The sequence below is a fragment of the Petaurus breviceps genome, unplaced genomic scaffold (genome assembly GCF_028583685.1).
Source record: "Petaurus breviceps papuanus isolate PSGF00001 unplaced genomic scaffold, PetGlider_PUasm1.0 175, whole genome shotgun sequence".
In the NCBI taxonomy this organism is placed as follows: Eukaryota; Metazoa; Chordata; class Mammalia; order Diprotodontia; family Petauridae; genus Petaurus; species Petaurus breviceps.
Window position 1 is genome coordinate 18,109,170 of NW_027185764.1, and position 24,934 is coordinate 18,134,103.

Genomic DNA, 24,934 nt, shown 5'->3' on the forward strand with positions numbered 1-24,934 from the left:
CATATACATGTATATATATATATATATATATATATATATATATGTGTATACCAAAAAAAAAAAAAAGACAACAACACAAGAGTAAATGAGCTCTTTAGAACAAAATAAAATCTCAGTACAAATCAGGAGTTAAAAATGATTTCACTGAGGGGAGACTTAGTAATCTCTTGGGCTGTAGACACTGGAAGTTAAGGGACATGATAGGGGGCTGGTTTCCTCCACCTGTCTGTGTTTCTGGGACTCCAACCCTCTGTTCAAAAATCTGGGTCTTGCCTCTTTATCCATCTCCCTCATTGTTCTTTCTTGGATTATGTCTCTGACAAACTGAAGTAATCTCCGTCCCCCCCCCCACTTTCTCAGTAATTCTCTTCATCAATCAGGACTCATGTCCTCTTACTAATGTAGCACTACATCTTTTTTTTTTTTAAGTTAAAGAATGTTTTTATTTTATTTTTCTCAATTATATGTAAAAACAATTTTTAACTTTTTTTGTTTTTTATAATTTTTGAATTCCAAATTCCCTCCCTCTCTCCTTCTTTCCCTTCTTAGAGAAGGCAAGCACTTTGATATAGATTTATGTGCAGTCATACAAAACATATTTCCATATTAGCCATGTTGCAGCATTAAATTTTCAGGGTGCTAATCGCTACATGGGTAAAGGTGTTGCATATATGTATCTTGTCAGTGCCTATTTATGTATATGTTGTCTGCTATATTAAAATTTAAACACCTTAATGTCAAGGATTGTTTTCATTTTTTATTTTGAATCCCCAAGGTTGAGTACTTAATAAATAAATACTTGTTGATTGATGACCAAGGTCATATAGTTAGTGGTAGAAACAAGGCTCCCTCCCCCTTCCCCAACCCCAGTCTCAGTACCTGTTCTAGTGTAATTCTATCTTTTTTTAACTGTTAAAATATATTTTCCTCATCTAGTGTTAACATTCTTACTAATTATCTCATAGGACCATTATGAATAAAGCTCTTTGTAATTCTTAAAATGAAGAGGAAATTGAGATGGAAGGTGGCCTTTCTGATCTCAATCTTTTTACATTCATTTTTTTATTATTTTGAGTTCCAAATTGTCTCCCTCTCTCCAGCTCTACTCCCCACCCCCAATTAAGAAGGTAATCAATATGATAAAGAGTAATTTTACATTAAAAAGAGATTTCCATTCTCTAGGCACTAGCTGTGAGACCCTGGGCAAATCACTTAACCCTGTTTGCCTTAAGTTTTCTCATCTGAAAAATGAGCTGGAGAAGGAAAATGGCAAACCACCGTAGCATTTTTGCCAAGAAAATCCCCAATGGGGTCAGGAAGTTTGGACACAATTGAAAGACTGAACACCACCAAAAAAAGAGGTTAAGGAGTTCTTCCCTATCAAAGTCTGCTCCTGGTTAAAGTGATGGGAACCAAAGCTACTTCTGTCCCTTCTTATGAGATGTAAGAGAAATTAAGATAATATAAGGTAGTAACATATCTATTCTTGATGAAGAGTGGAGAGGTGTATAGTGATTGGTGGGAGCTAATTAGCTCATTTATGTTTTTCTACATAGGAAAGGTGGTGTTGTTCAATAGATTGAATTACTATTAATGGATGCTGGCTTTGGAGTCATCGTATCCAAATTTATATCCAGGTTCTATCATTACCTGTGTGGCCTTGAACTGACACGTAATGTTTCTGAACCTCAGTTTCCTCATCTGTTAAATAAGGGTTTTGACTAGATGGTCTCTAAACTCCTCTCCAAGTAACAATAATTTATTAATCACTTATAGGCATTGCACCAAGTGCTGGGAATGCAAAGAAAGGCATAAACCAGCCTGACCTCAGGGAGCTCGCATCCTACTAGGCAGACCACAAGGAAATGACTGTGTCCTTCCAGCTCTAAGTTTAGGGTCGTTTGGCCTACACAAGGATCTGGGATAGCCACCAAAAGGAGCCAGTTTTCTGTAGATTCTTGAGGCCAAGGGCTTACTCATCACTTTATGCCCCTGAGAACCCAACATTGTATTTTAAAACAGGGAGGAGGACTTCATAAATGTTGAACTGAAGTCCTGCTCACCAGGGGCTAACAGAATAAGACAGACATCTCTAATATATGTAACCAGTTCAGGGATTTTTTTTTTAAGTCCTTGAATAAGAAACATTGAAAGAAACATAAATGAAAGAAACAAATAGTCACATTCTTTACAATCCAGGGTGGGTGTTATATGGGGTTTTGAGAAATTCACTCCAAGATTCATGTTTTAGACTGAGACTGGACAAGCAGTTTCACTGATATCTCACGATGATCTGAGCTTTCAGATATACTGTCTCTTATGATCACTTATTATGTGCCAGGCAGGCAGCTAGGTGGCACAGTGGATAGAGTACTAGGCCTGGAGTCAGGAACTTATCTTTCTGAGTTCAAATCCAGCCTCAGACACTAGCTGTGTGACTCTAGGCAACTCACTTGACCCTGTTTGCCTCAGTTTCCTCATTTGTAAAATAATCTGTACAAGGAAATGGCAAACCACTCCAGGATCTTTGCCAAGAAAACCCCAAATGGGGTCACAATGTTGGACATGACTAGAAAAAATATTACTACACAGTAACAATATTTGCCAGGCACTGTACAAAACACTGGGGATACAAAGTAAGGTGAAAATCAGCCCCTACCCTCGAGGAATATATATTCTAAAGGTAGAGACTACAGGAAAATAAGTAGATACGAAGATAGTGAAAGTAATCTGAAAGGGGAAGGCATTAGTAGCTGGGGATGGGGCAGAGAGGGAGATTGTAATTGTCACATTAGCTCTTTGGAATAGATGACCACAGATATTATTTTTCTTATTTTGCAGATGAGGAAATTAGGGGTGGTGGGTTCCCCTTCAACTGATATTTTCAAGTTAGAGACTGGGGACTATCATTTTTCAAGTATGGTATAGTGGGACTAGATGACCCCTGGCATCCCTTCAACTTTAAAATTCTGGAATTTTAGTAGTGGGTGGAACGCTGGACCAGGAAGTCCTGAGTTCAAATTTGACTTTGTATACTACGACTTTGGACAAATCACTTAAACCCCTCTTTGTCTCAGTTTCCTTCTTTTCAGCAAAAGGAGACTAATCATAACAACCACATCCCAAAGGTGGTTGTGAGATCAAATGAGATAATGTTTGTAAAGCATTTTGCAAACCTTAAAGTGTTATCTAAATGCTAGCTATAATTATTTTTCTGTGACCTGCCAGTGGTCACATAGTAAGTGTCAGAGATGGACTTTGAAGTCAGATCTCTCTTGTCTCCATAGTTCTTCCCATTGCACCATGCAATTCATTTCATGAGATTAGTTTCTTCTATGACTGAAGAAACCTAGTCAACATATGAATGGACAGGGAGGGGATGCTAAAAGGGCATGGCCATAGAGTTTTCAGAGAAGACAAACTACCCATTTCACCATGTTGCCTAGGGTTGACATTTGTGTGGGTATGAGTGAAGATGAGTTCTGAGCACACCTAGGCTCAGTAGTTTCCAATTCTGTCTCTTCCTTAGGGAGATGCAGTAGGGTGGGGTAGTAGAAGCTAAGACCTAGGATGAACAACTTAGGACTCCTAGAATGCTGGAGTTGGAGAAGGTCTTAGGGATCTTCTAGTCTCACCCCCTTGTTTTAGAGTTGAGGAAACTGAGGCCCAGGGAGTTGCTATGACTTGGTAATTAATGTTGAAGCCAGTTTGATATTCTCGATTTCTAAATTCACAGCCTAGTAACTGAAGGTGAGTATGTTGTCTAGGAGTGGCGGAACCTAGCCTAAGCAGTCCACAGGTGTATCTATCTAAATTTGTGGAATGGGTTCAGTGACAGCCAGGACTGAAGTCCTTGGGTCTATGCCTGTTCCTGGCCATCAGTCCCTCTCAGTGTCTAAGGAAATGGCTTCAGCAGGATTCTTTGGTTATGAGGCAGAGAAAAGGGGGGATAATTGGATACGACATTTTCTGGGTGGGTGGGTGGTATCGAAATGGCTGAGAGGAAAGGGGGGAGACACTGAAAGGGGGGCTTGGCCCTGGCGAATGGCAGACCCGAGACTTTCGGGGCTAATATGTTTTGGGGGGTGATTGGGGTACGTCGCAGGGGCCGTTAACCTGCAGTCAGGAGGGGAGGGGCGGAGCGGGGGTGGGGGCCGTGGGCGGGGAGGGAGCGAGAGAGGGGGCCTCCCATTGCGGACAGTCTGCTGGAGCCCGCCCTGCTGTCCGCCGTACAACCTCTGCGGCTGTAGGGAGGAGGGGCTGGGAGCCGGCTGCAGTGCGGAGACCCGAAGCTCAGGAGCTGCCTCTGCCGTCGCTGCTGCTGCTGCTGTGGTTGCTGCCGCCGCTGAGCTCACCCTCTCGCTGCACCGCATCCAGGTATTTTCCCTAGGGCTGCTCCCCTAACCCCTCTGACAGCCCCTTAACCCGGCTTTCTGCCCCTCCGCCCCACCACTGCCCATCAAAGCTGGGGAATTTGATCCCCCCCAACCCCCCACTCCCATCTCTTCTGCTTTCCTTCCCACCACCGCCCACTGCACCCCCCACCCCTTCCCGCCCCCAATCCCAGCCTCACCACTGCGGATAGGACGTAGGATTCGGACAGAAACCGCAGTCCTTGCCCGGCAGCTGTCCCCCCGCCCCCACTTCCCTCCCTGGCCTGAGGAGCTGCTGCCCAGGCGCCGCCCCAGACTGGACAGAGCCTCCCCTCATCCGCCCCCCCCCCCCCCCTTCCCTTTGGCGGGATCCTTAAAGAGGGCAGGAATCCAGTTTGCCCTGGCCCACGAAAAAGGCCCCTCCCCCCCCCCCCCAAAAAAAAATAGATTGAAAAAAGCTGGAGATCTATGGTTGACATAGGAAAACATACCTCCCACCCCACCCCCACCCCACACACTCAGGGGATGAGACATTGAAGAGAATAATTCAATCCTTGTGGGAACTAAAGGCCACCAAGGGCTTTCCCCATTTTGTCCCTCGGGGAGGAAGTGAGCTACTATACTGTTCTTAATGAACGTCTTTTGCTCTCTCCCTGTCCCTTCCCCTGCGGATTAATGTAAGGAATGTAGGGGACTGGTTTTGTTGTTGAAAAGGATGGAAACGAAATGATTTTTCCTTGGAAATTCTTGCAGCGTTAAGGTTTAATCCTTGTGTGTTACCCACAGGGAGCCAAATTTCTCTCAATCTTCATAACCTGAAGCTATTTTGGTGGGAGACTGGAGTTTTCTGAAACCTCATGCAGAGTTGTTAAAACATTGGAATGGAAGCTTGCTAAATCGAATTCTGGATCCTTAGAAAAAAATAAAATAGGGTCTTATCTATCATAATTTAAATTTCCTGTCTTCAGGCAGGGGGATGGATAAGATGACCTCCCACAGATCCCTTCTTTGTCTTCATTATTCATGATGTAGAGTGTAGATTATTACACAAAGAAAATGCTTCTGTTTATTCCATAGGTTACTATTAAACATTAAAAAAATTTAAAAAATCATCCAGATCTTCTCCCTCTTTTCTCTTCCTTAGAGTTGTCACAGCTTGATACAATAAGCTGTGGGTTGTGACTATATTTAATCATCTCACACAACAGTCCTTTTAAAAATTGAGTGTTGCATATGTTCAGAGCAAGTATTTGTATGATCTTAGCTGCATCTGCCATAGTCCAATGGAGGCATCACTGCTTTCTTCTACCTCACCATTTTCTTTTTGGTTCAAAAGAATGTCCCTTCTATTTATTTGATTTAGGACCTAATGAGAATATAAGAACTGCTTGTCTTTCCATAGATATCTGATCAGAGGTAAGAAAAAAACAAGTTATTTTTTAGTCCACAGAACTCATCCATATTAACCTCCTGGGGAATTACTAAATGCTGAACTATTTGGAAGAAAATACTGTTTGACTTTGATGATATCCATTTCAGATGGCCACAACTGTTTAAAAAAATGGTTTAAAATATTTTAAATGTAGTGTCAAATCCCCAAGTAGAAAATTCAAAAGCATATCTTGTACCATTTCTTCTTCCCTCTCTCCCTCCCTCCCTCCCTTCTTCCCTTTTCCCTTTCCTTCCTTCTCTTTCTTCCTTCCCCCCCTTTTTCATGTCCTTCCTTCCTCCTTTTCTCATTTTCCTTTCCTCCCTATCTCTCTCCCTCCCTTTCTTCCTTCCTACTTCTCTCCCTTCCTTTTTTTCTTTCTTTCATCAAGGTTTGAAGATGGCTTCTTCTTCCTCCTACAACCTCGAAGAAGATGAGAGCCTGAAAGGATGTGAACTCTATGTCCAGAAGCATAACATTCAACAGCTTTTGAAAGAGTGCATTGTAAACCTTTGCATCTCCAAACCTGACCGTCCCATGAAATTTCTTCGGGAGCATTTTGAAAAATTAGAAAAGGTCAGTAGCTTAAACTGACTGTTATTTTCCATTTACAAATGTACTCATATAAAATACAGAGTTAACCTTTCTTTCCATTCTGCAATTCCCTTTGGCATTTAGCTTAAAATGCCCAAAGATTTTTTTTCTTGTGAATTTTCAATGGTTTCATGTGGAAGCTGTACAATTAAGTCCAGAACTTTGACAAATTATCATGTCTTTTAAAGCAAATGGCCACAATGGCTGTTGAATTGACCATTGTTTGGTTGATTACCTTTGGATTTTTGTCTTTCTGTTATTTTCAGAGACCACTGGTGTTTCATCCAAGTGTGTTGTTAAAATCGCCAGATTTCAATCCTTTAGGAATTTCTGGCTATTCGTATGGCAAAGAATGTTTTTGTTTAAGGAAAACTGATTTGAATACCCCTCTTCATCTTCCCCAGTCCCAAATATGATTTTAGTCATATGGAGCCTGTGTCTCCATCAACCCAAAGGGTTGCATAAACACACAAAAGGAAGTAATTCATAATTAAACAGTTAAAATTAAAATTAAAAAATGAGATCTTTCAGGACACATCTTAGATGCTTATCATTGTATTTATACCCTGTCCTATGATCTATCTTGTTTGCACACAGCAATTGGCTAATAAATGCATAGTGAATTGAGCACCCTGCATATGTATGCAGTGGAAGTTAAGAGTGCATACGAATTTCTCAAGGTTCATGCCTTACTTGAACCCCACCAGCATTGCCCTCTTTCTCAAGGAGACTGAGGAGATCCTGCTCCCTCAATTCACAAGGGGTGGAAACTGAAGAAGAAACTACATCTCCCTAGACATTCTTTCTGGGAATGAAGAATGTGTGCTCAACTTCTCCAATCACTTATATACTCTTCACTTAGAATTAAGATAATAGGTAGTGATACCTCATCACTGCCTTTTGTGTTTTTTTCCTACTTTTGGTACTCCTTCCCTCACATCCCTGTTTTCTCATGCAGTCACCTAGTTATCCAGGTGTCCTGCTGCAGTCCCAAATCTTTCCTCAGGCAGTTCTTGTATGCCAGATTCCTCCTTTCCTTTATGTCCCACCATCAAAATTTGTCCTAGGTCCCATGGCCTCAGAGCCTCAGATGCCTTTCTTGTTTATCTGATAAATAAATCCAGACCTACCTGTTAATAGAGGTCATTTACCCTGTTCATAGTATTTGCATTTTTTGTCTCTAGACTTAAAAAAAATTATTTTCAACAAATGAAAAAATTGCAGCCTTTTTGGTGAACCATTGGAAGAGATATTTTTGAATGGGCATGGGGGGGGGGGGCTGGCTTTCCAATGACCCTGTAAATTATACTAGGTAGGTGATTGCTTATATTTAAAGTCAAATCTGCTAGCAGCTATATATATGGGGCTAGCTCTGGCTCAAAGATTCTCTTCTGAAATCCCATCAAGAAAGGGGGTGGAAGATGTTTTCCACTCTAGGCTTTTGTAGGGTATGTTGTCATGCCCTGCAGAACCAGAAAGGAAGAGACAGGTAGGTAATGTTACAAGGCTATCACCATTAACCATTTCCCATCTCAAATCACAATAGCCCAGAGACTGAAGTTAATTAAACTGATTTATGCACAAACCCCAACACTAATTAATTATCTTTGCATAATCTTTGCATAATGTTCCATTATATATTCACTGCATGGCTTTACCTAGGAGACTAATTATTAAGGTCCTTGCAGAATTCCATTATATACTTATTGAAATCTGTGTAATATATTCTTAAGTGTATATATGAAACATTTGTTGTATTAGAATCTGGAAAAGGTTACCCACTTTCAAGTCCATTTTGGAGAAGGTGTCAGATTTCATGGGTAAGGCATGTAACCATAGCAGAATAGAATAGTCTTATCAGTTAGACTCTGGCTGCAGTGAAGAAGACTTCTTAAAAAGGACCCTAATGGTAAGAGTTAAGATTTATCAAAACGATTTAGCTTTGTTCAGAGGCAGATATATTATGGTGGGGCAGTGGCAGACAATTGGATGAGTTATATTTTTTTTCTGTAAAGACTAGGATAATTGCTTGTGAAACCAAGGTAAGTGTAGTAGGGTATAACCTTCTTTTGGGAGACTCAGTTGGAACACCTCAGTTCATTCAAATCTATGTGAACCAAAGCTAGATCAAAGTAACTAGATATTGGCTAGTCTTCTTATTAGGAAATGTTTAAGACTGTTGTATTACTCATTTGTTGGGACCTAATAACATCACTGGGGACAAAGACAATTTTTCCTATTTAGATTTGTCTTTCAGAAGATTGTAGATATAATTTCATCAGTTCTTTGTTTAAATGTGATTTTCCAACCTAATCAATTGCATGACTATTTGCTTAACTTGGTGGCATGAATATACCTGCTTACATCCATACCAAAGAAATGCAATCTCACACCTCATAAACACATTTTTATGAAAATGCTATACTATTTAGAGAACCAAGGTCATTTCTGAAAGGTAATGGTTAAACATGGAACACTATTCTATGTTGATGGCCGGAGTTGAATGTGTGGGTTTCCTAATGGTTAATGTTGAATACACCTTTACAAGTGGCAGAAAATTGTCAGAAAATGACAAATAATGTTGAATAATTTACTGTAGCCTAACTAATCTATGGGAAAAAAATTTTGCTTTTTTTTTTCTTTAAAAGAAGATTATTTGGTTGTCTCTTCTTCACTCAGGTAAGCATATTCTTGGGGAAACTCACTTTGATGATGGCAACCACTTTCTAGATAGAACCACTTCATTAATTAAAGTGAAAATGATGATTGTAACTGTAAATGAATTGGTTGATGAATTGATGTAATTTTTCTTCATTACTATAGGTCTCTGATCACATTTATTTGTGTATTCTTTCCATTTGGGTAAACGAAAATCCATCCATGTGTGATTGATACTTGTCCATATTTTTTCCACAGATTTAAAAAAATGTTTTTTCCTATTAACAAGCATTTAGCAATTATTTATTTTCTACATCTCCTACTTCCCCCCCCATTGATAAGAAATAAAATCCTTCTAACATATGCATAGTCAAGCAAAACAAATTTTCTCATCAACCACACTTTGTTTTGCCTCTTGAATCCAACACTGCCCTGTTGAGATAATGGTATCTAGTATGCTTCATCACTGGGCCTTGAGAATCATGGTTGGCTATTATATTGATCAGAGTTCTTAAAACACTTTCAAAATTTGTTGTTTCCCATAGCTTTTTCATACATCTGCCCAGTATTTTCAAAGCCTTTCACGAGGTCTTTTCCCCCCAAATTTATAGGTACCAGTGTAGCACTCTGGCTGGCCCATCTTTGTTCTCACTTCCTTATTTACTAACCACCTCATTTTTAGTTCTATCTGTTTCTAATGACTGTAGCTATAACTCCATAATTCATTTCCTTGATGAAAATCTCTTATGCCCCTAATATCAGTTTTCCCAAAAGATAAATTCCTAGAAGTAGTTTTATAGAAATTTTGAGCAAATTGTTTAGCTAGGTGGCCCAGTAGGTAAGAATACTGGCCTTGGAATCAGGAAGACTCCTCTATGAGAGGATTTGGAAAAATCTATGGGAGACACAAATCAACTTTAAAAGGCTTAAGAACACTGATCAATGCAATAACCAACTATGATTCCAAAGGAACAATGATGAAGCACACTACCTATCTACATTCTGACAGTGTGGTGTTGGAGTCAAGATCTGTGTAAGGGGGTGGCTAGGTGGCGCAGTGAATAGAGCGCAAGCCCTGGAGTCAGGAAGACCTGAGTTCAAATTCTGCCCCAGAAACTTAACACAAAACCTAGCCGTGTGATCTTGGGCAAGTCACTTAATCCCAATTGCCCTACCTTCCCCCCTCCAAAAAGCAAAAAAATATAAAAAAAATTAAGATCTGTGTAACCTTGGACAAGTTATTTGACCTCTCTCAGCCTCAGTTTCTTCATCTGTAAAATGGGGGTAATAATAGCACCTAATAATACTTCACAGGGTTATTGTGGAGATCAAAAAAAGTGCTTCGCAAACCTTAAAGTGCTATATAAATGCTTGCTGCTATTATTGTTATTATCATTATTATTATTTTTATGTGAAACATGGAGATATTAGATTAAGTTGAGTGAAAAACTTCCTTTAAGATCTCCCCATACTCTTCTTATGCCATACATTGCACAGTTGGTCAACATTTTACATGTAGTAAAGAAATGATCTTTACAAAGAAATGAATCTTTAGAAAAATTTTCATGACTATTTGTTCAACTTGGAGAGAAGATCCCTCTTATTCAGTCGGTTAGGTAGCCCATATCATTCTTTCTTCCCCTTTCTCAACTTGCTTCTACACAACTTAATCATGAAAGTATTTCTGAAAATGTCTTTGCTCATGGTGCCATTTAGGAGCTATTTAGTATTAAGTCTTGGGCCAAATGCTATATTTAGAATTCGTTCCTCTTCTGGGGCCTATATTGAGTTCTATATTAAGATTTGTTTTAATAGATACGTGGTCAGCAAAAGGAATTTTTAGATGAAAAATTGACAAAGGTTGAGATTCTTGAAAAGCCAAAAGAGAACATTTGTTGTACCTTAATTCTTCTTAATGAAAACTGGTTAGTTGAAGGTTTATTGACATTGAATGGAGGAAGACATATATTTTAAAACTCTCACATTATAATGGCTTCTTGAAATGGATACCGAGTTTGAGGATTTTGTGGTGTAGGTGGATAGAAGCAGCCCCATTACCAGGAAAACCTCTCATGAAGACTGGCTCTGTGACCCTAGGCAAGTCACTTCAATTTTTGGTACTCTAGGCAACCCTCTAAGACTATAAATTGTAAAGAAGGTGCTGACCTGTATTTGTAGAGGGAATATCTTCATTCAGGAATTCCTTTTATTGCCAAAATTACAGGTCTGGACCCTATCCTGACCCTAAAGAATACTCCTTCTCCTAGGAATGGTAAAACTTGATTCAAAGCATTTGGAGAAAATGGCATAGAGAAGAAGCAATCTTTTCTATTCAGAAGTCACAGCCCCTTCCAACTATTTTGAGACTGAAGGGAAGTTTTGCAAAAGAATCAGTTAGACCTTTAAATGATAAAAGAAATAGGCTTTTATTATAGGTTTATCATAATTTTTGTAAGGAAAAGCTTAAAGGTTGCAAATTAAAATATACATACATTCAGGACTGGTTACAGAGGCTCAGGAACAGCTAGGGAAGGATATAATAGAACCGGAGCCTATATGTGTAAGGCAGGTTGAGGAGGAAAAGGACCATCCAATTACAATTGCTCAAGCAGAATTTGATTGGTTTTCCATGATGTCATAGGCACAGATTGTATAGCTTTCCTGTGTAATTGTGGAAGCTTCCAGAAATTACAAGAAAAGGCTACAGTAGAGGTTGTCTAAAGGGGAGAGAGCCAATTTTAATAGGGTACAGGACCAAAATAATCAGAGTTTTTGGATGACTACACAAGGATATGGAGAATCTCTTGGTGTTAACTTGACTTTCTTTATATTTTAGTTTTTCCCAAGATCTTTATGAAATGGCTTTCAAATTCTTTCATTACTTGTTTTAAACAAGAAAACTATCTATAACAGGGGTTCTTAATTTGGAGTCTGTGAATAGATTTCAAGGGGTCTTTGAATTTGAATGGGAAAAAATACCATCTTATTTTTATTAATTACTAACTGAAATTTAGAATTTCCTTTAATTATGAATTAAACATTCCCCCCTATTATTATTCCAAGAAAGCAGTCCAGTATACTTCCAGAGGGGTTCATAACACACAAAAAGTTAGGAACCCTTGATCCATAAGAACCCACATGTAAAATTAAATTTACCACACACAAAAAAAATCATTCTGTCCCTTTAATTGACCTTTGTTCACATTGCAAAACCTTGATAGTTGAAAATTTATAAAGTAGGAATAGTCCAGAAGCCTTTTATGGTAAACTGATTTTAGTCTTCCTTTTATAGCTAGTGTACTCTCTGTTCCTAGGAGCTTATTATCTGCTTTTGTCATCGACAACATTCTCTAGTCTAGTTCCCTCCTATCCTCCATTTTAAAAGCAAAGCAAATGCACCACATTTTTCATCTCTTACCACTTTCTAAAATTTAAAGGGACTCAAAGGAAAAGAAGCAGATTTAATTTTGATGTGAAAATTCACCATTTTTATGTGAAAGGCAAATTGTTGAACTCTTTAATATTTTTATATAATGACTAGGTGGAAAGAATCATAGCCTCTAGAGCCAGATGCTCTAGAAATCATTTGGAAAAATACATGAATGTATTTGTTTGGTAATCAATTGATAAACATTTATTAATCCCCTACTAGGTATGTGGCACTTTGCTTTGCACTGGGGGCACAAAAAGGTAAAAGCCAGTTCCTTCCCTCAAGGAGGTAAATGTGTTAACCTAGACTGTAATTGGAAATTTTGGCAGCTGGAGAATAGCACAAAATGTTCCTGGGAGCTAGCAGTTAGGTCCCTTCAGAACATCTTTGGGAGAGTAATGCAAGATGATTGTGACAAATTGAATCGAGTAGGAGGAGGGATTAGTTACCTGAGTGGCTTACTTATGGGTATTTGAGCAAAACATTTGATCTGGTAGCTTCCTTTTAAACTAATTATTCTTGCTCATTTGGTACTGAACTCAAATGGTTTGAAAGAGTGGATATGTCACATTTTTGCTACCCTCTAAATGTCATTGCCTTGTGACCACCCCTCTCTTCACTCCTTTCAAGTTTTCCCCTGCCCTTCCAATTTTTTAATCTTTTGCCCAAATGATTTGGTGCAGTTAGCTCTTACAGTTGTTAAAAAACATGGGAGTATGGGAGAATCACTTTAACTTGGGGAGGGTTTGCCAAATTCACCTTATTTTCAAACTGGCATTAAAGTAGATCTTCAGAGAGTGAAAAACAACTGTGAGGAGTAATCTTTAGAGATTTTAATTTAGCGTTATCAAAACCCTTCGGGCACTATTCAGAAGCCTGTGACTGCTGCTTCTCAATCTTATGATTTTTCCAGTGATGACTAAGAATGCACCCAAGTGGCTTGTTTTCCGCCAGTTTGTTCCAAGCTGGGCTTCATTTTTATGCCAGGAAATTTGTTTTGTACATACATTTCATTCTCTTCTGACTGGTTGCAAAACCTTTAATCCTCAAATCTTGCCAGATCCTGAATGAACTAGGTGGTGGTCAGTATTTGGTGGGCAGTGCGAATAGGATGAAGAGAGAAGCCTTATTTTTGCCCCAGCTTTCAGCTTTCTCTTTAAAATCCCACCGGCAATGCAGGATGATCATCGGATGTGAATATTTAGTCTTTCAGTAGTCTCAGGAGGCTTAAATTGGATAGATGCCTTTATCTAGAGAAGGAACCACAGGTCCCGTAGCCTAGGCAACAGCTGCTCACATTCACCCAATGTGCGTATCAAATGACGTCAAATGGTAGAGAATGCTGCTTTCGCTTATTTGTCTCACTTTGTCCCTGCTGGGGAGATAATGATCTTGTTTTTTCTGGTTGGTTTTGCGTGTGTGTGTGTGTGTGTGTGTGTGTGTGTGTGTGTGTCGCAGGAGGGGAGGAAGAAAAATTAAGCAGAGAGATGGCCACCCCAGATTTTCCCATTCTAAGGACTAAATTGAACAGTGATATACTGTATGAGGAGGTTTAGATTGTAAAAAGGAATTCCTTTTTCCCCCTCTGGATTTTAAACCCAGGAGGAGGAGGGGGTGAGAGAAGAAAGCTTGAATCAGCCTGACTGAAAGAACATTGAATTAGGAGTCAGGAAATCCAAATGCTAGTCCAGACTCTGCCATGTTTAGCAAGCCACTTAATATGTTCTGTGGCTGATTTTCCTCATTTGTGAAATAAGGGAACTGGACAAAATGATCTCTAAGCCGTTCTGTGGAAAAGCTGGCCTCCTTTTGTTTTAATAAAAGAAAAAAATGGACAGAATGAGCATCTCTTTGTCTAGCTGGGTTCAGTCACAGGCAGGGTTCTCCTTTGTGTCTTTTTCAGTTATGCCTTGAGTTTGATTATGGTATGGTTGTGGCTAGTAAGGCTCATCTGGACTGGCCCTTATCATCCTTTTTGGGAATCTCACATTCCATTTGTTGAAAATGGCCTCTTGAGTGGGAAATCTCCTGAGTGCCCCTCCTGAGAAGCAGGTATCAAGCAGCCCTTGATCTGGGCTCAGATCAAGGTTATCTGGAATTCCCCACCTAAAATGAGACAGAAGAGCCTATTTTGGGGGGCAATGTTATATCTGAACCAATGTAGTCTAGCAGAAAGATCACTCTATTTGGAGACAGAAAACCCAGTATTGAATTCTGGCTCAGCTGCTTATGTGACGTGTATAACCTTGGGCAAAACTCTTTAACTCCATGTGGTCTAATTCTGGTCTGAACATAAAGAAGACCCAGTTTCTTTCCTTTTTTTTTTTTAAGCAATTAGGGTTAAGTAACTTGCTCAAGGTTACATGGCCAGTTATTTCTGGGTGTGCTGCTAAGTATCTGAGCCCGGATTCGATCCCCAGGTCATCCTGACACTGGAGCTGGTGCTCTTACTCGCTGAGAAGAAGACCCAGTTTCAAAGGCCACCTCTGGCTTATACTTATATGTGTGACAAATAACTTAATCTCAGTGCCCCAGACAACTGTCTAACACTTAAACTGTGCAGCAGCCCCCTCTGCTTGGAACTCCATTGATAGAAGGCATTTCCTTATTTGAGCGGCCTATATTAATAGAATTTCAGGTAAAGTCCAAATTAAAAAATAGTTGAACTACTTACCTCACAGGGTTATTGTGACAATCAAACGAGACAAGCCTTATAAAAACAACAATAAATGTGAATTGTTATTAATAAGTTTATAAAACTGAAATCTCTTCTTTCACTCTTAAAGTAGTGAAACCTTGTGTGTGTGTGTATATAGCACTTTACATTCTCAGTCCTCCCAGCTCTTTGTGGTAATCTGGACAGATATAAAGAATTAGAGCTAGAACGAACCATAGAGATCATCTTGTCCGATTCTTTCATTTTACAGATGAGGATACTGAGACCCAGAGAGGCTCGCCCAATGTTACACAGTTAATCACTGGCAAAGCTAAGACTAGAAAACTTGCTCTTGTTTGCTGGTAGGAACATCAAATTTCCCTTGCATGGCCAAGTTGCAACAGTTAAATTAGAATGAAAATCAATCTGAATTTTGAAGTTTTTGCTGGGAGAATCTACAGATCGAACACAATCTTCACTTGATTTTTACTTAGGGGTCTTTTAAGTAAAAAACCAAACAAAAACCCACCAAATCCCCAAAGCATCAAACCAAGTGCTTCTTTCACCCAGGCCTGACAGCATCTGATGGCTATTCCAAGGCTTAGATTTCAACAAGAGTCATGAAACAGGTTCAGATGTCTTAGGTCTCTTTATTTGTTCTGTCTGGTTTCAGACAGTGTTTGGCAGTATATTGATTTAAAACGTAAAGACTATTTTTGCAACTGAATGACTTGGGGTGTTTAATATATATATACACACACACACACACACACACACACACACACACACACACATACACACACATATATATATATATATTAAAGTAGTAATTCCAAAAAATAAAGCAAAATCTGTGGGAAGGGCAGATGTTTATAAATTGTGTGAAGTCTTATAAAATGTGAAATTTAGATAGCCTTCATCGATTATGAGGTCTGCAGCTTAAAAAAAAATTAGAGTACAATTTATGACAGCTCTAAATGGATTACTCCCAAGACTGGATTTACTTAGGTATAACATAAATAGCATAAGAGAAGCCAAATAAGACTAAAAATACTAAATATTAAATATTAAAATACGAAATAGCATTAGAGCCATTGTCCCATGATCAGACATGGGGAAGTAGAATTTTTTTTTCTTTTTAATGAGTGATAAGCTGGTAAGTAATGTGTTAAACCCCCACATTCTGTAATTTGTATTCCTCAATTTCATAGGATCCAGTTCTGGAGCTGGAAGGGGCTTGGGGAACCATGTAAGCAATTGTTGTTGAGTCACATCTGACTTTATGTGACCCCCTGGACAAAAGTTTTCTTGACAAAGAAACTGGAGTAGTTTGCCATTTTCTTCTCCAGTATGTCCCCATTTTACAGATGAGGAATTGAGGCAAATAGGGTAAAATACCGGTAGCTAGTAAGTTTCTCTGATTTCATCTGCTCCACCAAGCCGTGTAGTAGAACCTCCTTATTTTCTAGATGAAGATAATGAGGTTCAGGGCCACAAGGTCACTTTATTACAGGTAGCAAACATTGCAGAAGGATTTTGAACCCAGGTCTTCTGACTCCAGAGCCAGTGCTCTTTCCATCATCATCATCATCATCATCATCGTTGTTGATTAGTTGTTTCGAAGACATGTCTGAACTCTTCATAGACCCCATTTGGGATTTTCTTGGCAAAGATGCTAGAGTGGTTTGCCATTTCCTTCTCCAGCTCATTTTATGGATGAGAAAACTGAGGCAAAGTTAAGTAACTTGCCCAAGGTCACACAGCTAGTATCTGAGGCCAGGTTTGAACTCAGGTCTTTCTGACTCTAGGCCTTGTGCTTTATCCACTGTACCACCTAACTGTCCCCTTTCCATCATGCCAGGCTACTTAAGGGAAAAGCCTCAAAGGCTGGAATATGTTGGCAAACATTTAATAACCAGCTCTCCAACATACTTTTGAGCTTAATTTGCAAATTGACATTTTCTTCAACACTTTCTTAAATCTAAGTAATCGACAAAACAATAAACCAAGTCCTCATTTGTAGTGTTTGCTGATTTCCAAGATATAAATGCTCACACTGAAAATTTAATAATTAACTTATAGGTTTGAGCAACCCCAGCATATCACCTGCAAAGGTGTCATTTCTCAGACAAAAGATACAGATTCCTATTTGTTCAGGCCTAAAATGCTAGTTGCTCATAGCTTGTGAGATATGACCTTTTTTTTTTTTTGTTCTTTTGACCATTATTCTTTGATTATAATCAGTCTGGGAAATATTTGTTGTCAGTTACAGAAGCAGCCTATTTTAGTGAACACATTTAATCAAATAGTTGGGGTATTGTTTGGTTCTCAACGCTTCCTAAGAGAGGCTATAAATCAAAAGGCACTAATTGTATAGTAAACATTTCAGGTGATTTCCAAAACGTGACTGCCTTATTTCCTGGACTGGAGATCTGTGTGGATTAGGAATCAGCCTGTGTCTAATATGTTTTTCTTTTCTCTCACCCTTTGGTGTTCCATTAACCTAGGTGAATGATATTAGCTTAACTGGAAGACTTATACTTCTCTTTTTTTATGCCCCTCCCAATCCCTGAAATTTATAACAGCCCCAATCTGGCAGTGATTTGCAACAACAGTATTTTCAAATCATTTAATATCTTAATATACCTTTATCCAGGAGGGTTTATGAAAAAAAAAAAGGGCTATTCCTTTTATGTAATCTCTTCAGTCCTAATGCCTTTTCCTCCTGGCTGGCTATGAAGGCTTAGTTGAAGGGAACCAATGTCTACTCAGGTCAGGGTATGTAGAGAGAGGCCACTTCATAGCCACTGGAAATTTAAAATGAGTAAGTGAATAGATCTTGACTAGAATATGGCATTTACAAATGAAACCTGAGTTGCATTTCAAATGAACTCCATATTCAAATTAATTTTTGTTTTATCTCTGAGTTGTTTTCCTTACCCAATTTTTTTTTGGTTGTTGTGGACTTTAGTATTTTGAATCAGTTGCCCATCAGTCAACAAGCATTTATTAAGCATTTACTATATGTTAGACACTATACTGAGTATTGGGAATACAAATGGAAAGCCCCCCCCCCAAAAAAAAGGGGGATGGAAGGCATGGCAATTGGGGTTAAGTGACTTGCCCAAGGTCACACAGCTAGTAAGTGTATCAAGTGTTTGAGCTTGGGTTTGAACTCAGAGTCTCCTTAGTCCTGGCTGGTGCTCTATTCACTGTGCCACCTAGCTACCCCCGGGGAGATTTCTTAAAGAGACATTCTAAAGAGAGAAGAAAAAGATTAAAAGGAAGCTGAAAGCAGAGGGAGTAGTGTAGGAAGGTGGAAGGGACTCTTGGAGAGGATGAAGGGGGCTGTTGGAGAAGCCCTGAGTACAGCTTGATGAGAAATGTGGAGATGGTTAGCCTGGGTGCCTCCTCAAGGGGAGATGCCATTCAATCAAAGAGGTCTTGAAGGGTTGAGGGTAATTCCAAGGTCTGAATTCTAGGGCTGAAATGATCTTTCAGAATTAAGAGGTTTCTGGGGCATGATGGAGAAATCCTGAGGGCAACCTGATGAGAAAAGCATAGTGCCAGCTAATGAATCATACCACAAATATTTATTAAGGGCATACTAAAGACCCAGCATTATGCTAGGCATATCAGCCTTTCAATACTTTGATGAACCTGTGATCTCATGGATATGGATATTACTTCCAAGAATATTGATTGCAACCCACTTTACCATCTCCCATTCAGCTCATCCATGTCTTCCTATAAATTCTCCATAAAGGGACCACTCAGTGTTCTGCGGAGGGGATGGATGCCAGTGGAGCGAATGGACTGTCCATCTTTTTCCCCTTGTTCTAATGACTCACCTCCTTTTCTGGTTATAAATCCCCCAGATGACATATTTTCTACTTCTTTGATGTAATTCTTCATTGGCAATATGCTGCAGACTCTTAGAGGCTGCAATGAATGACAAAGTCATAAAACATGTGGTTCCTCCTCTCAGGAAGCTTTTAACCTATTTGCTGGACAAGATAGTTGCATTTAAAAGGAGAACTGGCAACCTAGGTAGTATAATTTATTTCTTAAATTTTATGACTGTCTGCTAAGTGCCTAGTGAGTGGTACAGAAAAGAAGTATTTATGGTGGACCAGTGAAAATATCCCCAGATTCACAGACAGAGGTCCTTGGCTTGAATCCCAGCTCTGTTGCTTACTAGCTGTGTGACCTTGGACAAATCACTTAATCTTCAATAGTGCACTTATCTGTAGAGTGATGTGGTTGGACTAGCTTGTCTCTGAGATCTGAAATTGGTTAATTCAGCAGAGTAAGGTGACCTGGCACTGAAAATCAGGGAAAACTTTAGGAGGAAGTGGGACTTGATCTAAACTTTGAAAGATGGATAAGGTTTGAATAGGTGGAGAGTGAATGAATAATGGACATGCCAACCTTGAAAGTGGGAGGAGGTGGTTAATATGGAGAAAAGTGTAGAAGAAAAATAGACAAGCTGTTTTTGGGGAGGAGTGCTAGATTAATACTTATGTAAGTTCACCTTTTGAGGTTAAACGCGTTTTTCATTAAATTAGAGTTGGTTTATATACCCAAGTACACTTGCTCCTAGGACGTGCCCCCTCTTCCCTCCCCCCCCACCCCCCCCTGCCCCAGAAACTTCAGTCAGTGAATAGCCTAATGCTCAACTTGCTGCTGAAATAGCTGTTAATGAGCAGCAATGAAAGCAGCATTGACTTTATTTTTTTGGACATGGCCAATGTGGGAATTTGTTTTGCTTGACTATACATGTTTGTAAACAGGGATTTTGTTTTTCTTGCTTTCTCCAGAGAGTGGTGATGGGATGGTGGGAGGGAGAGAAGGAAATATTTCATTGGAAATAAAAAATTAATTAAAAAAATAAAAATTGATTTAGGATCAAAGAATTAGAGCCCATAGAAGTCATCGTGTCTAATCCCTCATTTTACAGATGAAGACAAAGAGATTATAGAGGCAAAGTGATTGATTAATAGATGTTTGTTGACTAAATGACTTGCCCAAGGTTACAAAAATAGTAAGTGGCACAGCCAAGTTGTACACTTAGGTCCCTGGACCTCCAAATTTACTCTTCCCTGCTTATAGTACATAACTTAAACTGTAGTTTTTTTAAGGGGGAAGGCAAGGAATTGGAGTTAAGTGACTTGCCCAAGGTCACACAGCTAGTTCAGTGTCAAGTGTCTGAGGTCAAATTTGAACTCAGGTCCTCCTAACTCCAGGGCCGGTGCTCTACTCCTTGTGCTACCTAATTGCCCTTTAAAAAAAACACTATAATTTTTATAGTGTTGCATTACTGAGAGGAGCCCAGTCTATCAAAGGCAGTCATCATAGATGTGATGGGTCTGTAATTGTGCACAAAGTTCCCCTGGTCCTGCTCTCCTCACTCAGCATCAGTTTATATAAGTCTCTCCAGGTTATTATGAAGTTCATCTGCTCTTCATTTCTTATAGCACAATGGTATTCCATTACATTCATATACCATAACTTGTTTAGCCATTCCCCAATTGATGGGTATCCCTTTGATTTCCAATTCTTTGCCACTACAAAAAGAGCTGCTACAAATATGATCTTTTTGGGATATAGCCCTAGAAGTGGTATTGCTGGTTCAAAGGGTATGTACATTTTTATAGCCCTCTGTGCATAGTTTCAGATTGCTCTCCAGAATGGTTGGATAAGTTCACAACTCCACCAACAATGCATTAGTGTTCCAATTTTCCCACATCTTCTCCAGCATTTATCATTTTCCTGTTTTATCATGTTAGCCAATCTGACCAGTGAGATGTGATACCTCAGAGTTGTTTTGATTTGCATTTCTCTACTCAATAGTGATTTAGAGCATTTTTTTGATGTACTTATAGATATCTTTAATTTCTTCCTCTGAAAACTGCCTGTTCATATCCTTTGACCATTTATCAATTGGGGAATAACTTGTATTCTTATAAATTTGACTCAAAAACTATGATTTTTAAACAAATGTAACTAGGTTGGCACATTAACCCAACTTATATATTGTGCTATATAGTAATAGAAATCAGTGAGTGAAATTAATAAAAATCAGACCGTGGGTCTCATGGAAAACATTATTTTGGGTCTATGGTAATCAATTAACAAACACTTATTAAGAGCCTATTATGTGACAGATACTGTACTAAGCTCTGGGGATAAAGAACATCCCTGCCCTCAAGGACCTAACAATTCAGTGTAGCTCAGAATATGATATAGTAGGATAATCAGCCTGGAAGTTAAAAGATCGTTTTATAGCCTTATATTTTCCACCAATTATCTGTGTGACCTTATCCAAGTCACTTAACATCTTTAGGCTTCAGTTTCCACATTTATAAAATGAGAAATTTTACCATTTTTAGATTTGGAGAGACTCTGTGACCATCTAGTTCAACCTATACTGGATAGGAATTCCCATGATTGACAAGTGGTAGTCTAAGCTCTTCCTGAAGACCTTCAGTAGAGGTAGGGTAGAACTCACTGCCTTCTGAAGCAACCCATTTCACTTCTAGACAGCTGTAGTTATTAGCAAGTCTTTTTGTTTGTTTGCTTGTTTTTTTGCCTAATGCAAAGCTTAAATTTGCCGCTTTTTTTTTTTAATACCCATTACCCCTGGTTCTGCCTTTAGTGGCCAAACAGAACACAAATGTACTCTCTCTTCCATACTACAACCCCTCTGGTACTTTAAGAAGGCTCTCATGTTTCCCCTGAGCCTTCTCTTTTCCAGCTAAACCAATCCACATTGTGATTTGGATTCAGGGTCCTTCAGCATTTTGGTTGCCACTCTCTGGTCTATGAATATTCTTCCTAAACTGTGATATCCATGATTGAATATAGTACTCCAGATATGAATTAATGAGTATAGCGTGTGGAGACAGTATCACCTTTTTTCTGGAAATTATATCTTTCTTAACGTATCTCAAGGCTTTTTTTCCCCTTTAATGGTCATTTTACCCTGCTGATTCATGTTGACTTTACCATGGACTGGCTCTAACCCCTGCCTGCAGGATGGAAGGCTTTGCAAGTTCAGAGGGACAGAACTGCTGGCTCACTCCTAGCTGGCCTGAGCTTTCTTTTTGGTTATTCAGCTTCGAGCCCCAGCTCAGGTCTATGTACTGAATCCAAGTTTCTGCTCTGGGGTGAGAGTAAATACTGATGCCAGCTTTTGTTCTTGCTGTTTCTGCTTCTTGCTCAACACAGACTCAGGCCCGTCTGTAATGGGTCTATGACCCGTCTGTGGGGTGAGAGTGACCCAAGTCCTCGCTGGATGGCCACTTCTTGTCCTGGGGCACAGCTTTAGGCCCCAGACCAGTTGTCCTCTTGGAAGGTTCTGCTTCAGGCCTTTTTATCTGGCTCCCTCCCCACTGCCCACAGTCCTCTAGCTCCCATTCTGTGCTTTCCTCTGCTGGAACATTGACCCACTGTGGCTTCTTGCGTTATAACATTGCTGATGGGTCTGGCAAAACAACAAAGATCTTCCTTATTCTTCCTTTGTTGGAATAGTTTCAAGGACAACCGGGCCATACTTCTTCATTTTACTCTATCATCTTTGCCGGTCTTTCATATTGGTTCTGGAGCCTTTTAAAATCCCCAGGCCTTTTCAAATACACTGTCCAACTATTCCTTTCCCAGCCTGTACTTGTGAAGTTGATTTTTTTTTTCTTTTTGCTTTTTGGAGGGGGGAAGGCAGGGCAATTGGGGTTAAGTGACTTGCTCAAGGTCACACAGCTAGTAAGTGTGTTAAGTGTCTGAGGCCAGATTTGAACTCAGGTCCTCCTGATGCTAGGGCTGGTGCTCTATTGACTGTACCACCTAGCCGCCCCCTGAAATTTATTTTTTTGAGTCCTGGTGTAAGACCTTACACTTATCCCTATTGAATTTCATCTTGTTACATTCAGTCCAATACTCTATCTCATAGACCATCAATATCTTTTTGGATCTTATTCCTGTCATACAGTGTCAGCTATCCCTCCTGGTGCTGTTTGTCTGCAAATTTGATGAGTGTGCCATCTATGCCTTTATCTGAGTCACTGGTAAAAATGCTACATAGCACAGGGTCGAGCCTTGGGGCTTTCCACAATGTTGACATCCAACCATTTAACAGCTTCTCCCAGTTCCATCCTCCAACCAGTTCCAAATTGATCTAAGTGAATGATCATCTAGTCACCATCTTACCATCTTTTCTACTGCAATTATACGAGATACTTTACCAAGAGCTTTGTTAAGGTCTTGATAAACTGTCTTCCCAATCCCTTGATATACTAGTTGACTAGTAACCCTGTAAAAAATGGAAGATAAGGGGTGGCTAGGTGGCACAGTGAACAGAGCACCAGCCCTGGAGTCTGGAGGACCTGAGTTCAAATGTGACCTCAGACATTTAACACTTACTTAACCGTGTGACCTTGGGCAAGCCACTTAACCCCAATTGCCCTCCAAACAAAGCAAAAAAAAAAAAAAGGAAAATAAGTTCGGCATGACCTGTTGTTGCTGAAGCTATGCTGGCACTTTTTAATCACTTCTTTCATTTTTCTAGACATTCACTAACCATCTCTTTAATGATTATGTTCTAGGTTTTCCCCAGGAATCAAACTCAAGATTCCAAGCCTATATTTTACAAATTCTATTTTCTTTCATTTTTGAAAATTAGGATATTTGCCCTTCTTCAATTTGTAGCACCCTTCCCATTTTCTACTGTCTTTTAAATATTACTGACTGTGGTTCAGGATTCATATTGATCAGTTCTTGCAGAAACTGAAGTGAATTGAATTCATGAAGGGCAAGGAGGTGGTCTTTGTCTCCTTATCTTTGGAAGGAATTCTCTGTTGGCCATTTCTGATCTTTCATTTGCAGTGCAAAGGACTTTCCCCTCGGCAGAAAGGTTTGGCCAGCTATGGTTTCTCTCTGTACTGATTTATTGCAATGTTATCCACCTCAAATGACAGTCCTATTGTCTCTTCTTTGATAAACCTCTACCTTCCATTGTTGTTAGGGAGAAATACCCTTTTGTTTGAACTTTATCACTTTGGACACAATTTTTAATGGCCTGTAGCTTTTTTTTTTTTAGAAGACAATTAGGGTTAAATGACTTGCCCAGGGTCACACATCTAGTAAGTGTCTGAGTCTGGATTTGAACTCAATTCCTCCTGACTCCAGGGCTGGTGCTCTATCTACTGTGCCACATGACTGCTCCGTGTGCACTGTTCTAATAGTTATTCTGCTAACTGTCCTTAGTTCCATCTTTTTTGTACTGTCTTTTAAAAATCTAAGTTTATTAGTCAGTTTCCTATCCATCCACTTTATTCTTTTTAGACAACTTCTATTCTTCCTCCTTACTGGAATCATTTCCCTTTGTATCTTCAAGATTTCATTATGGAGAGTTTTTCATCTCTACTGGACTAACTTCCCAAACTTCTTCCTCCTAACCTTTGGAAATTTCTCTTCCAGAATCTAGGGTGCATAGCTAGCTTTCTTCTATCATAAACTCTCTGGGGGAGTTGACACTTGCCAAAATTTTAATGATTTCTACTCCAGCAATTAGTTCCTCCTTTTAGTGAGAATCAAGTCTAGAAAAGAATTTCTGTTTGTTCTTTTACCTTTACGGGATAAAATTATCATAAGGAGTAGTTAAAAAGCTATTAGCTGCTCTGTTTTTGGCAGAAAGAGGACTTCAGCAGATGTGTAATTAGTTGAAATCTCTCATCACTAATATATTATGCCTCTGTGTCAGGCTTGTGATGTGCTTCCCAGACTTTTCATCTATTTTC

The 24,934-nt window shown here is 39.4% G+C and overlaps 1 protein-coding gene across 2 annotated transcripts in view; it reads left to right on the forward strand.

Annotated features, from left to right (window-relative positions):
• Positions 1 to 24,934, forward strand: part of PRKAR1B (protein kinase cAMP-dependent type I regulatory subunit beta) — a 716,155-nt gene that overhangs the window by 460,392 nt on the left and 230,829 nt on the right. The window contains exons 2-3 of one of the 2 annotated variants that reach the window (XM_069084870.1): positions 4,276 to 4,377; positions 6,194 to 6,378. In XM_069084870.1, the coding sequence (XP_068940971.1) occupies positions 6,202 to 6,378 (177 nt within the window). In that variant the 5' untranslated portion in view covers positions 4,276 to 4,377; positions 6,194 to 6,201. Of the gene's footprint in view, positions 1 to 4,219; positions 4,378 to 6,193; positions 6,379 to 24,934 lie in introns of those variants that run through there. The other variant, XM_069084869.1, reaches the window with a different exon arrangement.